Source organism: Bubalus kerabau, chromosome 5, assembly GCF_029407905.1.
Source record: "Bubalus kerabau isolate K-KA32 ecotype Philippines breed swamp buffalo chromosome 5, PCC_UOA_SB_1v2, whole genome shotgun sequence".
NCBI classification, from domain to species: Eukaryota; Metazoa; Chordata; class Mammalia; order Artiodactyla; family Bovidae; genus Bubalus; species Bubalus kerabau.
The window spans coordinates 46817394-46832694 of record NC_073628.1 but is presented as its reverse complement, the minus strand read 5'-3'; the positions used below and the strand labels follow the sequence as shown (position 1 = coordinate 46832694).

At 41.6% G+C, this 15301-nt stretch overlaps 1 protein-coding gene and 1 pseudogene across 3 annotated transcripts; both read left to right on the top strand.

Moving 5' to 3' along the window:
- The first annotated feature begins 922 nt into the window (after positions 1-922).
- LOC129652706 (tripartite motif-containing protein 64-like) lies at positions 923-8706 on the top strand. 3 transcript variants are annotated; one of them, XR_008714704.1, is made up of 6 exons: positions 923-1099; positions 2445-2850; positions 3376-3471; positions 5610-5840; positions 6565-6689; positions 8085-8706. XR_008714704.1 is itself a non-coding variant. In XM_055581608.1 (5 exons), exons 2-5 carry the CDS (start codon positions 2449-2451, stop codon positions 8088-8090), a joined length of 789 nt encoding a protein of 262 aa, XP_055437583.1. In that variant the 5' UTR covers positions 923-1099; positions 2445-2448; the 3' UTR covers positions 8091-8706. The 3 variants fall into 3 exon arrangements, 1 of the variants encoding a protein (XP_055437583.1); XR_008714703.1 differs by having other exon boundaries at positions 8031-8706; XM_055581608.1 differs by lacking the exon at positions 6565-6689 and having other exon boundaries at positions 8031-8706.
- Positions 4407-4874, top strand: LOC129653492 (40S ribosomal protein S19-like; annotated as a pseudogene).
- Positions 8707-15301: the final 6595 nt, after the last annotated feature.

Below are 15301 nucleotides of genomic sequence, written 5' to 3'. Positions count from 1 at the left end.
CTTCTCCTCTGTCCCTAATCCCTCCCAGCATCAGGGTCTTTTCCAATGAGTCAACTCTTCTCATGAGGTAGCCAAAGTATTGGAGTTTCAGCTTCAGCATCAGTCCTTCCAATGAACACCCAGGACTGATCTCCTTTAGAATGGACTGGTTGGATTTCCTTGCAGTCCAAGGGACTCTCAAGGGTTTTCTCCAACACCACACTTCAAAAGCATCAATTCTTCAGCACTCAGATTTCTTCACAGTCCAACTCTCACATCCATACATGACCACTGGAAAAACCATTGCCTTGACTATATGGACCTTTGTTGACAAAGTCATGTCTCTGCTTTTTAACATTCTATCTAGCTTGGTCCTAACTTTTCTTCCAAGGAGTAAGCGTCTTGTAATTTCATCACCAATCACCATCTGCAGTGATTTTGGAGCCCCAAAATATAAAGTCTGACACTGTTTCCACTATTTCCCCATCTATTTCCCATGAATTGACGGGACCAGATGCCATGATCTTAGTTTTCTGAATGTTAAGCTTTAAGCCAACTTTTTCACTCTCCTCTCTCACTTTCATCAAGAGGCTTTTTAGTTCCTCTTCACTTTCTGCCATAAGGGTGGTGTCATCTAGATGGGTAGGTGCTATTAAAACTATAATATAGTTCATTAAATAGAGATGTGAAATTCATACTTGGATAGTTTATTCCAAAACAAAATCCTCATACATTACAAAGGTAAATGCATGGTGAGACTTTTATCAGATGTTGGATTGTGGCAATTGGATTAAGTAGGTTTCAAAGTTTCAATTCAATCATTGGCACCCTGATGTGTTTCCAAGTTTGCAAAATCTAATCATGCGCACCTACACCTTTTCAAGGAGTTGATAACCCTATCACTTGGAAGAAATGGGCATGGTCATTGGAGAATATAAAGCATCCAGCAAGAACCAAGCTCAATCTTCTCTGGAGCCCTGAGCTGTGGTGTGTGGAGCTGGCTGAGCTGTGAAGACTTTTGAAAGCTTCTGCCACCAGCAGCGGAGCACCTAAATCCTGAACTGAATTTGAGAGTTACCCACTGAAAAGGAGTGGAAATTTTTATTAACTACAACTGAAGGTGAGTTCTGATCAAGGTAGAATGAAAATCTGATAAGTTAAAAATAAAACTTTAATGGCAGTCCTGCACACAAAAGCTAGTTGTATTTATTCTGTCAGTACTATCTAAGTTTGAGCACTTCCTCAAGCATTGATTCCATGTGGGATTTGCTGACAAGTAACTTATTTTTATCCACACTATATCATGTAACGTCCTTATAAAATGTGAGTAAAAATAGAAAATTAGTAAATATTGTTGAGATGATTAAAGCAGTTAATCTATAGGAAAGGATTTAACTCAATGTTGAGAAATACTAGGCAACACATATTAAGTTCTCCTATTGTTTTAATATTATCATGGTCATTGATGCTATCAATCTACAAATGATTATATTTATGCTGACTATTGTTTCCTGATTATTGTGATACTTGAACATTCACCAGTTCAAAATATGACATACTCTGATGATATGAACCGACTCCAGGAAAACTTGCTTTCCTGAACTAGAAATGACATTTTTTTCCCTTCTTTTTGTGTTGAAAGGAGCAGTTTTGTTATTTAAGTTGGAAGCGAGCTCTGAACTCTTTAGTGTTAAGACATCAGATTAAAGCCAACATTGATTGTATGAAGTTTAAGTTCTTTGTAAACAAATTTATTTGTCTTTAGAAAAGCACTTCTGTCATTTTGATGATGGAAGGAACTGAGGCCATTAGGAGAGAAACGAAGGGTGTGCTAGTGTGGCTTCCAGTCAGGGAATCCTAGAGAACGAGAGACAGACAGGTTCTGTGTGTGCTTCTGTCAGAATCAGCTAATAAAAGTAACTCTGAAGTCATCCCAACTCTTACTCTCCATTCTAATCTTTAAGGGGCTTCCCAGGTGGTTCCATGGTAAAGTATCCACCCACCAATGAGGAGATGCAGGAAACACAGATTCAGCCACTGAGTTGGGAACATCTCTTGGAGAAGGAAATGGCAACCCTTTCCAGGATTTTTGCCTGGGAAATCCCAAGGGCAGGAGAGCCTGGTGGGCTACAGTCCATGGCGTGGCAATGAGTCAGACAGGACTGAGCACACTCACACTAATCTTTAAGCTTCTCCATGTATTAATAATTTTAGAATGATTGAAATCCTGGTTTATTTTAAACAAAAAAAAGTTGCTAAGGACTCTTATTGTATTTCATCTTTTGTATACTAGTTCAAATCCATGGTGTATATAGTCACCATTTCTAGGTTTGTTCTGGGGAGGTAAGTAAATAGGGAAATTAGAGTTCAAGACAGGATTATGTCGAAAGGATTTATCTTTCCTGATGAGGGCAGAAGAAGGACTTTTTCTCTTACCCTCTCTTATTTCTTTCTTTAATTTTCAGAAACATGGATTCAGACACACTGCAGGTCTTCCAGAGTGAACGCACCTGCTCCATCTGCATGAACTGCTTCCTGGACCCCGTCACCATAGACTGTGGGCACAGCTTCTGCCATCCCTGTTTGAGCCTTTGCTGGGAAGAAGGCCAGACACCAAGGAGCTGCCCTGAGTGCAGGGAAATACCAGAGTGGTCCGATTTCAAAACCAACATTGCCCTCAAGAGGCTGGCTTCCCTTGCCAGACAGGCCAGAGCTGACCACGACCACAGCTCTGAGGAGCAGATCTGTGTGACACACCAGGAAGCCAAAGGCCTCTTCTGTGAGGTTGACCAGACCCTGCTCTGTGGGCCCTGCTCTGAGCACGCAGCTCACAGCCACAGTCCAATACACAGGGCTGCTGAGGAGTCCCGGGTAGGTGATGCCTCTCGAGCAGTTTGGGATCTAGAGGCTCCTAAGTCAGAGAGGAAGACAAGGATGCTATGATGGTGGTGGGGATGGAGATAGAGGAGGTGGGATTTCTGAACGTGGATCCTCACATATAGTGTGTCCTCTCAGTGTTGTTGCCCAATTGTCCACACGTGTGGAAATGCAGCATCCCGGGGCAGGTGGCACCAGGGACATAGGCTTCTGATGGGACCTTGAGGCTTTCTTAGTCAGGCTATATTAAAGTGTGAGACTTAATTTTTTAGGAAATAGATTCCATTATTGTAAAGTTCCCCCAGTTCTCTAGTATTTACTTCCGTAAAGTCACAGAAGTAAATACTGATACTGATATACTTTGATATCAGTATTAGAATCAAAGTAATGTGGAAAACTCTGACCACAGCATTCTATGCAAGATTTCCATGTAACCAACAACTGCCTTTCTTCATCATGAACAGGATGAAATTTATGGTGTCATCTTCTGGGTCACTAAATCTCCTGGGTATTTTGCAGGAGAAACTTGTGAAGAGAATGAGAACTTTATGGAAACTGAGAGAAGAAATGAAAATCAGTCTGAATCAGGAAGCTAACAAAACTCAGTCATTTGAGGTAAGAATAAAAATGTTCCTATTTATTTGTATAGACATTGATATAATTCTAGATTTTAGGTAGATTTAAGTTTCCATTAAAGGATATTTGTCTCTTCCCTGGAAAAGTAATAGTTTAAAATGACTTACTGGTAATCACAATTAGAACAAGCTAATGCAAGTTGCTTTTCAACAGTGTGTTGAAACACAAAGACTTTTCTCTGCATACGAATATCTGTATAGTCTAAAGCTATGGTCTTCCCAGTGTTTATGTATGGTTGTGAGAGCTGAACCATAAAGAAGGCTGAGCGCTGAATAATTGATGCCTTTGATATCTGGTGATGGAGGAGACTCCTGAGAATCCCGTGGACAACAAGGAGATCAAACAAGTCAATTTTAAGGGAAATCAACCCTGAATACTTGTTGGAAGGACTGATGCTGAAGCTGAAACTCCACTACTTTGGTCATATGATGTAAACAGACAGTTCATTGGAAGAGTCCCTCATGAAAAAGAGTCCTTTCCCCTGGCTGGCAGCACAGAGGCCGCACGATGCCTGGAGTTACTGTAAAAGATGTCTTGAGAGTCCCTTGGACTGCAAGGAGATCAAACTAGTCAATCCTGATGGAAATCAACCCTGAGTATTCATTGGAAGGATTGTTACTGAAGCTAAAGCTCCAATACTTTGGCTACCAGATGTGAAGCGCTGATTCACTGCAAAAAACCCTGATGCTGGGAAAGATTGAAGGCAAAAGAAGAAGAGAGCAGCAGAGGAAGAGATGGTTAAATAGCATCACCAACTCAATGGACATGGATTTGAGCAAACTCTGGGAGGTAGTGAGGGACAGGGAAGCCTGGCATGCTATGCTACTGTCCAGGGGTCACAAAGAGTTGGACACAACTTAGCAACTGAACAATGACAATAAATATGGCAATGAATCTAAAAAAAAAAAAAAAAAAAAGATGTGAATCAGCAGGAGTTTGTCAGAGCTCTGGCAGCCTTCCTCAAAAAGTCCGGGAAGCTGAAAGTCCCTAAATGGGTGGACACCGTCAAGCTGGCCAAGCATAAAGAACTTGCTCCCTACGATGAGAACTGGTTCTACACATGAGCTGCTTCCATGGCACGGCACCTGTACCTCTGGGGTGGCGCTGGGGTTGGCTCCATGACCAAGATCTATGGGGGGCGCCAGAGGAACGGCGTCATGCCCAGCCACTTCAGCAGAGGCTCCAAGAGCTGGCCCGGCGGGTCCTCCAAGCCCTGGAGGAGCTGAAAATGGTGGAAAAGGACCAAGATGGGGGCTGCAAACTGACGCCTCAGGGACAGAGAGATCTGGACAGAATCGCTGGACAGGTGGCAGCTGCCAACAAGAAGCATTAGAACAAATGATGCTGGGTTAATAAATTGCCTCGTTCGTAAAAAAAAAAAAGGGGGGGGGGAGATTGAGGGTAGAAGAAGAGGGTGTCAGAGGATGAGGTGGCTGGACAGTATCACTGATGAAGGAACATGAACTTGGGCAAACTCCGGGAGATGGTGAGGGACAGTGGAGCCTGGCATGCTGCGGTCCATGGGGTCACATAGAGTCAGACACGACTGGGCAACTAAACAACAACAACAAAAATGCAAGTTAGCTCAAAGAAAGCTAGTACATAGGAAAAGCAAGGCATGAAAAGTATTCTTAGGCCAAATTTTGAAGATTTGAATACACTTTCTCAGACATGGAAAATAAGATGACATTGCCCTAAGAGTGACTCTGAAAGAGAAGATAAAAATATAGTGTTACCTAGAGGAAAAATAGAGCATATTTTATGAACTGTGGTAGATGGGGTTTATCTCATGAAAGAATATTTATAAAAATCAGGGTAAGGAGCAAGAGGAAAACAAGCTTCAGGTAAGAGGGGAAATAATTGATGGAGTAAGAACCCTGAAAAATCTTCCTAGGAAGGGAACCTGGGACTCTTTAGATGGTTTGATTTAAACAAGGAAAGAGAATAGGAATTCAGAGAAAGGATGGACAGGAAGGACCAGCAAATATGCAAGACCATTAGATGTGTGAGGCAGAAAGTTTGTAAAAAAAGGTTCTCAATGGTATTAGGGAAATAATATTCGAAGCTTTCTTTTGAATGTGAGCATAAGTAATCCTTTGAATCCACTGTCTCTGCAGAATTATGTGGCCTTAAGGAAGGCCATGATTACAGTTCAATATCAGAGGATACCTCTGTTGCTTCACGAGGATGAGAAACTGCATCTGGAGGCCCTGGAGCAAGAAGCCAAGGAGATTTGTCAACAACTCAAGGGGAGTGTGTTCACAATGACTCAACAGGGAGAAAGTCTGAGGGAAAGATACAGACAGCTGACTGAGATGTGCCACAAGCCGGACGTGGAGCTGCTCCAGGTGAGAAAGGAGGGTCCATCCTCAGAGAGAGACACTCTTCTAGACAAGTTGCTGTAACATTGAAATGTTACCTCACATATGGTTACTCTCAGCTGAGGGATGGTACTCCTTGACTCCCATTATATTTCTCAAATCCCTCTCTCATCATATCCTGGTAATCTTTGAAATATTTTTGCCCTTTTCCTAGTTCACATAGGACCAGATTTTCCAATGTGGTCAGGAGTACTATCCAGACAGATGATCCAAAATCAGCAAAATTCTGTGACCAGGGGACAGTTAACTTTCTTGGAGTAAATCTCAATATACGTTCTGCTAAATCCTTATCACTCTCCGTTACCTCACACTTCCTGGGGACACTGAGGTTTTGCCAGTTTTCTATTCAAGATTGTTAGAAATCATCATCTGTTCCACTTCATTCTGTAAATCCTTCTTATGGGTCCCTGTTTTGCTTTCATTGTTATCATAGATGGTGAGATCTCTTTGGGAGTAGCATGGGATCCCAGATGTGGCTGCATCATTGCACACGCTCTTCCTGGCCTCCTTCCTTCCCTAATGTGCCCTGAGGAAGCCCATTATGTTCTAGTTTAATCTCTGTTATTAAGACAGCTTCTGACTGTTCCTTAGAAGAGAATGAGAAAGTAATACCTTTTCAACAAACAGAAGTAGGAAAGAAGATACAAGGGGACAGAAATCTCATGAATAATCTGGTCTTTTTTCCTTGCAGTCCTTGGGAAGTGTCCCTTCTTGCAGGAGTAAGTCAGTTACAGCTGCACCTGCCCCAGCCTGTAGTTCCTGAGCTCAGTGTGTGGCCCATCCCTGGACTCATAGACTGGCTCAGACAATTCCAAGGTAACAGGCAGCCCTCTGGTTGGGGAGCTGAATGCGTGTCTCTGTTCATGTTCTTTCTGAGACTTTCCTCATTGCCCAACCTGTGGACTTATTTTGGGAACTTTTATAACCAAATTTACCCTTAGAGTAGACTTCCTGTAGCTCAAACGGTAAAGAATCTGCCTGCGAGGCAGGAGACCAGGGTTCGATCCCTGGGTTCAGAAGTACCTCTGGGGAAGGGAATGGCAACCCACTCCAGTATTCTTGCCTGGAAAATTCCATGGACAGAGAAGCCTGGCAGGCTACACTCCATGGGGTCGCAAAGAGTAGGACGTGACTAAGTGACTAACAATACAGCTTTATAGTAGAATAATACACAATGTTGGGCTGGCCAAATCGTTCTTTGGGCTTTTTTCCATAAGATCTTAAAAAAAAGAAATCTTGGCAAACTCTCTATGTATATACACTTGCTTTTTCCCTAGATACCAGTGTTTCTCACATATATATCTGGTATCTAGGGGAAAAAGCAAGTAAATAATGGGAAAAGATAATTGATGTCCAATGGCAGGCTGGCATGCTGTTGACTATTTCCTTGAAATATGCAAGTCTGTCTGTACATTTGGTACATTCCAAGTTTTAGGGAAGGGAGGTTATTACTGGTTGTGAGATATTTGGAGAGTTTTAAGTTGGTCTATAAAATGATTTGTAATAAATTCAAAACATGTTTTCTGGACATTGAACAAAATCCTCTCTATGATCAATTTTATTACAAACAAGCATACTATGAAATTTTATAAAGTTTATTAGCAAGATTGGCAAAGTAAGCTGGCAACTTATTTTAATAGATTTATGCTTCTTTTGTTTTTCAAGGTATAAGAGCAGAAAATTCTCACAAAGAAACCACTTCAAAAATATGATTTTTTTTTTAATTTTAGCTTAATCTTGAATTCTTTAGTGAAAATCCTTGTCAGGAAAAGTTATCACTCTTGAAGTTATCACTGATATTATATTTATTATTGAACATTTTCTAATGATATGCGCAAACTACTTTTTTTTTTCTGATAGTAAATTTTATTTAATTGCCTATTTCAAATGTTCCAGGGAAAACAATAGCCAAAACTAAGCAGTAGGTCTCCTAGATAAAAATCATGTTTTCTCCCATTTAGTCTGGCTCAAATTTTCTTCTTACGAAGACAGACAAGAAGATCTTAGACTGCACTCTTGCATTCTTCATGCTCTCTTGCTGTCCTGCCTCCAAGTTCTACTCATAAGCTAAGAAACTCAGACACTGTATAAAGCTCATGCACGGCAGGAATTTAAAACACCATTCGTTAATATAATTTTGTTTCCTTTTTCCTACAGTGTACATTGAGCTGCGTAATGAAAGAGTCACTCATCACCTCCCTGTGTTTGCAGATCTGAGATGTCTTCTGGCTGGTCCTGATGGTCCTGATGTTGACTACACTCCACCAAGATCTAAATATTTTCTTGCCTGGGGAGCTGAGTCATTCACTTCTGGTCAGCACTACTGGGAGGTGGATGTGGCGGGCTGTTGCAACTGGGCCATTGGACTTTGTAATGACTCCTGGGCAAGGGAAAGTGACATGGCCCTTGATTCCAAGGGAATTTTTCTACTTCTTTGTATCAAAGAGAACAGTCAGCACAGTCTCTTTACCTCCTTTCCACTGTTACCTCAATATGTCAAAAAGCCTCTGGGCCAGGTGGGGATGTTCCTGGATTATGATGGTGGAATCCTGAGCTTTTATGATGTGGCCAATAGTTCCCTCATTTGTAGTTTCCTCTACTGCTCCTTCTCATCACCACTCAAACCATTTCTTTGCTCTAGATACCCATGATCAGAGGTCAAAACTCTGACCCCGGGTGTCAGGAATGTGAATAATTGAGGTTGTTAAGTAAGTGCCCACTTGACTTTCTGAAACTTCACCTTTCTTCATGAAATGTATTGCTTGATTTTTTTTAAGTTTGATATGTTAAGTGCATAAATTTATTTCTGCTTTCATGAAATAAAATCTCTCCTGGAATACTGTGCAGTCATTATTCTATGTCCTGTGTGTTCACTGGTTTCTTGTCTCCCTGGAGATCAAAGAACACCTGTCACGCTTTCCTAACTGTGTGGTAAAGCAGGAACACAGGGCTCTTTTGACCGGCAGACTTGGAATTCTTGTCTCCCTGCTATGCATCTCTAACATCGTTTTCCTTCATCATGTCTCCATTTCAAAACCATTATTAATAGATATGTTGTTAAAGTTACCAGACTAATTAAAATCATCTGGATCAGCTGGATAGACTCGGAACATCTTATATTTTTCTTTGCAAAGCTAACAGCCTAATATTGGCCATCCCATCCAGTTTACCAATTATAAGAAGGTTTATCTGTTTATGTACAGATAAATTCCACACACATAGCACAAACATAAAAGTGAAAGTGAAGTCGCTCAGTCATGTCCGACTCTTTGCGACCCCATGGACTGTAGCCTATCAGGCTCCTCCGTCCATGGGATTTTTCCAGGCAAGAGTGCTGGAGTGGACTGCCATTGCCTTCTCCAGGGGATCTTCCTGACCCAGGGATCAAACCCGTGTCTCCCGCATTGCAGGCAGACCCTTTACCATCTGAGCCACCAGGGAATCTGACTGAGTTGATAGAGAAACTACATCATATATAAAAACATAATCTACACATTTCAAAAAGCTTATTGAGCTGGAGAAATCTCTCCCTGGCTTCAGAATATACTACAAACTACAGCAATCAAGAGAGTACAGTACTGGCACAAAAACAGAAATATAGACTGGTGGAACAGGACAGAACTCCCAGAGAAACCCACACACGTATGATCACTTTATCTTTGACAAAAAGGCAACAGTATAGAATGGAGAAAAGACCGCCTCTTCAGCATGTGGTGCTGGGAAAACTGGACAATTGTATGTAAAAGAATGAAATGAGAATAATTCTTTACCATGGACATATGTGCTAAGTCGCTTCAGTCATATCCAACTCTATGGACTATAGCCCTTCAGGCTCCTCTGTCCATGAGGATTCTCTAGGCAAGAATACTGGAATGGGTTGCCATGTCCTCCTCCAGGGGATCTTCCCAACCCAGGGACGAAACCCACGTCTCTAATGTCTCCTCCACTGACAGGTGTGTACTTTGCCACTAGTGCCACCTACATAAAAATAAACTCAAAATGGATTAAAGACCTAAATGTAAGGTCACACCCTGTAAAATTCAGAAGGAAAACATAGGCAGAACAGACTTTGATGTAAACTGCAGCAAGGTCCTTTTCGACCCACCTCCTGGAATGAAAATACAAATATTTTACAAATGGGAGCTGATTAAACTTAAAACTTTGTGCACAGAAACTTGCTTGTGGTCCAGCATTTGGAATCCCTATTGAAATCAGGGGATGAGGGTTTGATTCCTGTTCAAGGAAGTAAGATTCCACATGCCTCAGAACAAAAAAGCGGGAGCCACAACTCCTGAGCCCACATGCTCTGAAGCCCATGCAACACGACCATCGAGCCTGCGGGCCACAACCAGAGACTCTGTGCTTTGCAATAAAAGATCCTGAATGATGTAAAGGGGATCCCATGTACAGCAACTAAGATCTGCGGGAGCCAAATAAATAAGTAAACATTTTAAAATGTTTTTGTACAGCAAAAAAACCATAAATAAGACAAAAACACAACCTTGAGAACAGGAGAAAACATTTGCAAATGAAGCAACAGACAAAAGTTTAATGTCTAAAATACATAAGCTGCACGTGCTGCTCAATATCAAATGATGAAACAACCCAATCAATAAATGAATGATTAATATGTGTCTTGGGGTGTTTATCCTTAGGTTTATCCAGTTTGGGACTCTCTGGGATTCATGGACTTGGGTGGCTATTTCCTTCCCCATTTTAGGTAAGTTTTCAACTATTATCTCCTCAAGTATTTTCTCACGACTTTTCTTTTTGTCTTCTTCTGGGACTTCAATGATTCTAATGTTGGGGCATTTAACATCGTCCCAGAGGTCTCTGAGGTTCTCTTCATGTCTTTTAATTCTCATTTTTTCCCTCTCTGCTTCATTAATGATGATCAAACACAAAGAGCAAATATTAAAAGCAGTAAGAGAAAAACAACAAATAACACACAAGGGGATTCCCATAAGGATAACAGGTGATCTTTCAATAGAAAGTCTTCAGGCCAGAAGGGAATGGCAGGATGTACTTAAAGTGATGAAAGAGAAAAACCTACAACCCAGAGTACTATACCCAGTAAGGATCTCATTCAAATATGAAGGAGAAATGAAAAGCTTTATGAACAAGCAAAAGCTGAGAGAATTCAGCACCATCACACAAGCTCTTCAACAAATGGTAAAGGATCTTCTCTAGATAGGAAACACAGAAAAAGTTTATAAACTTGAACCCAAAACCACAAAGTAAATGGCAACGGGATCATACTTATCAATAATTACCTTAGATGTAAATAGGTTGAATGCCCCAACCAAAAGACAAAGACTGGCTGAATACATACAAAATTAAGACCCCTATATATGCTCTGTACAAGAGACCACCTCAAAATAAGGGACACATACAGACTGAAAGTGAAGGGCTGGAAAAAGATATTTCACACAAATGGAGACCAAAATAAAGCAGGAGTAGCAATACTCATGGAGAAGGCGATGGCACCCCAATCCAGTACTCTGGCCTGGAAAATCCCATGGATGGAGGAGCCTGCTAGGCTGTAGACCATGGGGTCGCTAGAAGTGGGAAATGATTGAGCGACTTCACTTTCACTTTTCACTGGAGTGGCAATCCACTCCGGTGTTCTTGCCTGGAGAATCCCAGGGATGGCGGAGCCTGGTGGACTGCCGTCTATGAGGTTGCACAGAGTCGGACAGGACTGAAGTGACTTAGCAGCAGCAGCAGCAATACTCACATCAGATAAAATAGACTTTAAAGTAAAGGCCATGAAAAGAGACAAAGAAAGACAATACATAATGATCAAAGGATCAACCCAAGAAGAAGACAAAACAATTATAAATATATATGCACCCAACATAGGAGCACTGCAATATGCAAGGCAAATGCTAACAAGTATGAAAGAGGAAATTATCAATAACACAATAATAGTGTGAGACTGGAGCTATCCCACGTTGAAGGTCAGAAAGAGTGGAGGTGAGGAGATACCCCTCATCCAAGGTAAGGAGCAGCGGCTGCATTTTGCTGGAGCAGCTGTGAAGAGATACCCCAAGCCCAAGGTAAGAGAAACCCAAGTAAGATGTTAGGTGTTGCAAGAGGGCATCAGAGGGCAGACACACTGAAACCATACTTATAGAAAACTAGTCAATATAATCACACTAGGACCACAACCTTGTCTAACTCAATGAAACTAAACCATGCCCGTTGGGCAAACCAAGACGGGCGGGTCATGGTGGAGAGATCTGACAGAATGTGGTCCACTGGAGAAGGGAATGGCAAACCACTTCAGTATTCTTGCCTTGAGAACCCCATGAACAGTATGAAAAGGCAAAATGATAAGATACTGAAAGAGGAACTCCCCAGGTCAGTAGGTGCCCAATATGCTACTGGGGATCAGTGGAGAAATAACTCCAGAAAGAATGAAGGGATGGAGCCAAAGCAAACACAATACCCAGCTGTGGATGTGACTGGTGATAGAAGCAAGGTCCGATGCTGTAAAGAGCAATATTGCATAGGAACCTGGAATGTCAGGTCCATGAATCAAGGCAAATTGGAAGTGGTCAAACAAGAGATGGCAAGAGTGAATGTCGACATTCTAGGAATCAGCGAACTCAAATGGACTGGAATGGGTGAATTTAACTCAGATGACCATTATATCTACTACTGTGGACAGGAATCCCTCAGAAGAAATGGAGTGGCCATCATGGTCAACAAAAGAGTCTGAAATGCAGTACTTGGATGCAATCTTAAAAGCGACAGAATGATATCTGTTCGTTTCCAAGGCAAACCATTCAATATCACAGTAATCCAAGTCTATGCCCCAACCAGTAATGCTGAAGAAGCTGAAGTTGAACGGTTCTATGAAGACCTACAAGACCCTTTAGAACTAACATCCAAAAAAAGATGTCCTTTTCATTATAGGGTACTGGAATGCAAAAGTAGGAAGTCAAGAAACACCTGGAGTAACAGGCAAATTTGGCCTTGGAATACGCAATGAAGCAGGGCAAAGACTATAGAGTTTTGCCAAGAAAATGCACTGGTCATAGCAAACACCCTCTTCCAACAACACAAGGGAAGACTCTACACATGGACATCACCAGATGGTCAACACCAAAATCAGATTGACTATATTCTTTGCAGCCAAAGATGGAGAAGCTCTATACAGTCAACAAAAACAAGACTGGGAGATGACTGTGTCTCTGATCATGAACTCCTTATTGCCAAATTTAGACTTAAATTGAAGAAAGTAGGGAAAACCACTAGACCATTCAGGTATGACCCAAATCAAATCCCTTATGATTATACAGTGGAAGTGAGAAATAGATTTGAGGGCCTAGATCTGATAGATAGAGTGCCTGATGAACTATGGAATGAGGTTCATGACATTGTATAGGAGACAGGGATCAAGACCATCCCCCTGGAAAAGAAATGCAAAAAAGCAAAATGGCTGTCTGGGGAGGCCTTACAAATAGCTGTGAAAAGAAGAGAAGCGAAAAGTAAAGGAGAAAAGGAAACATATGAGCATGTGAATGCAGAGTTCCAAAGAATAGCAAGAAGAGATAAGAAAGCCTTCCTCAGTGATCAATACAAAGAAATAGAGGAAAACAAGAGAATGGGAAAGACTAGAGATCTCTTCAAGAAAATTAGAGATACCAAGGGAACATTTCATGCAAAGATGGGCTTGATAAAGGACAGAAATGGTATGGACCTAAGAGAAGCAGAAGATAGTAAGAAGAGGTGGCAAGAATACACAGAATAACTGTGCAAAAAAGATCTTCACGACCAAGATAATCACGATGGTATGATCACTCACCTAGAGCCAGACATCCTGGAATGTGAAGTCAAGTGGGCCTTAGAAAGCATCACTACGAACAAAGCTAGTGGAGGTGATGGAATTCCAGTTGAGCTATTCCAAATCCTGAAAGATGATGCTGTGAAAGTGCTGCACTCAATATGCCAGCAAATTTGGAAAACTCAGCAGTGGCCACAGGACTGGAAAAGGTCAGTTTTCATTCCAATCCCAAGGAAAAACAATGCCAAGGAATGCTCAAAGTACCACACAATTGCACTCATCTCACACGCTAGTAAAGTAATGCTCAAAATTCTCCAAGCCAGGCTTAAGAAATACGTCCACCGTGAACTTCCTGATGTTCAAGCTGGTTTTAGAAAAGGCAGAGGAACCAGAGATCAAATTGCCAACATCCGTTGGATCATGGAAAAAGCAAGAGAGTTCCAGAAAAACATCTATTTCTGCTTTATTGACTATGCCAAAGCCTTAGACTGTGTGGATCACAATAAACTGTGGAAAATTCTGAAAGAGATGGGAATACCAGACCACCTGACCTGCCTCTTGAGAAATCTATATGCAGGTCAGGAAGCAACAGTTAGAACTGGACATGGAACAACAGACTGGTTCCAAACAGGAAAAGGAGTACATCAAGGCTGTATATTGTCACCCTGCTTATTTAACATCTATGCAGAGTACATCATGAGAAATGCTAGGCTGGAAGAAGCACAAGCTGGAATCAAGATTGCCGGGAGAAATATCAATAACCTCAGATATGCAGATGACACCACCCTTATGGCAGAAAGTGAAGAGGAACTCAAAAGCCTCTTGGTGAAAGTGAAAGTGGAGAGTGAAAAAGTTGGCTTAAAACTCAACATTCAGAAAACAAAGATCATATCATCTGGTCCCACCACTTCATGGGAAATAGATGGGGAAACAGTAGAAACAGTGTCAGACTTTACTTTTTTGGGCTCCAACATCACTGTAGATGGTGACTGCAGCCATGAAATTAAAAGATGCTTACTCCTTGGAAGGAAAGTTATGACCAACCTAGATACCATATTGAAAAGCAGAGACATTACTTTGCCAACAAAGGTTCGTCTAGTCAAGGCTATGGTTTTTCCAGCGGTCATGTATGGATGTGAGAGTTGGAGTATGAAGAAAGCTGAGCACTGAAGAATTGATGCTTTTGAACTGTAGTGTTGGAGAAGACTCTTGAGAGTCCCTTGGACTGCAAGGAGATACAACCAGTCTATTCTAAAGGAGATCAGCCCTAGGTGTTCTTTGGAAGGAATGATGCTAAAGCTGAAACTCTAGTACTTTGGCCATCTCATGCCAAGAGTTGACTCATTGGAAAAGACTCTGATTCTGGGAGGGATTGGAGGCAGGAGGAGAAGGGGATGACAGAAGATGAGATGGATGGATGATATCACCGACTCGATGGACATGAGTGTGAGTGAACTCCGGGAGATGGTGACGGACAGGGAGGCCTGGCGTGCTGCCATTCATGGGGTCGCAAAGAGTTAGACACGATTGAGCAACTGAACTGAACTGAACTGAATGACAATATGTTTATAAAATGGCATGATCATGTTGAATGTATAAGTTTGGTAATTAAATTTTATTTTAATAAAAATTTGTT

What these genes read in the sequence shown, in the direction of transcription:
- LOC129652706 (XM_055581608.1), top strand. Translation starts at nt 2,449, where the DNA reads ATGGATTCAGACACACTGCAGGTCTTCCAGAGTGAACGCACCTGCTCC. An exon ending in GGGCTGCTGAGGAGTCCCGG is followed by an intron (nt 2,851 to 3,375) that starts GTAGGTGATGCC and finishes GGTATTTTGCAG; the next exon opens with GAGAAACTTGTGAAGAGAAT. An exon ending in CGGACGTGGAGCTGCTCCAG is followed by an intron (nt 5,841 to 8,030) that starts GTGAGAAAGGAG and finishes TTTTTCCTACAG; the next exon opens with TGTACATTGAGCTGCGTAAT.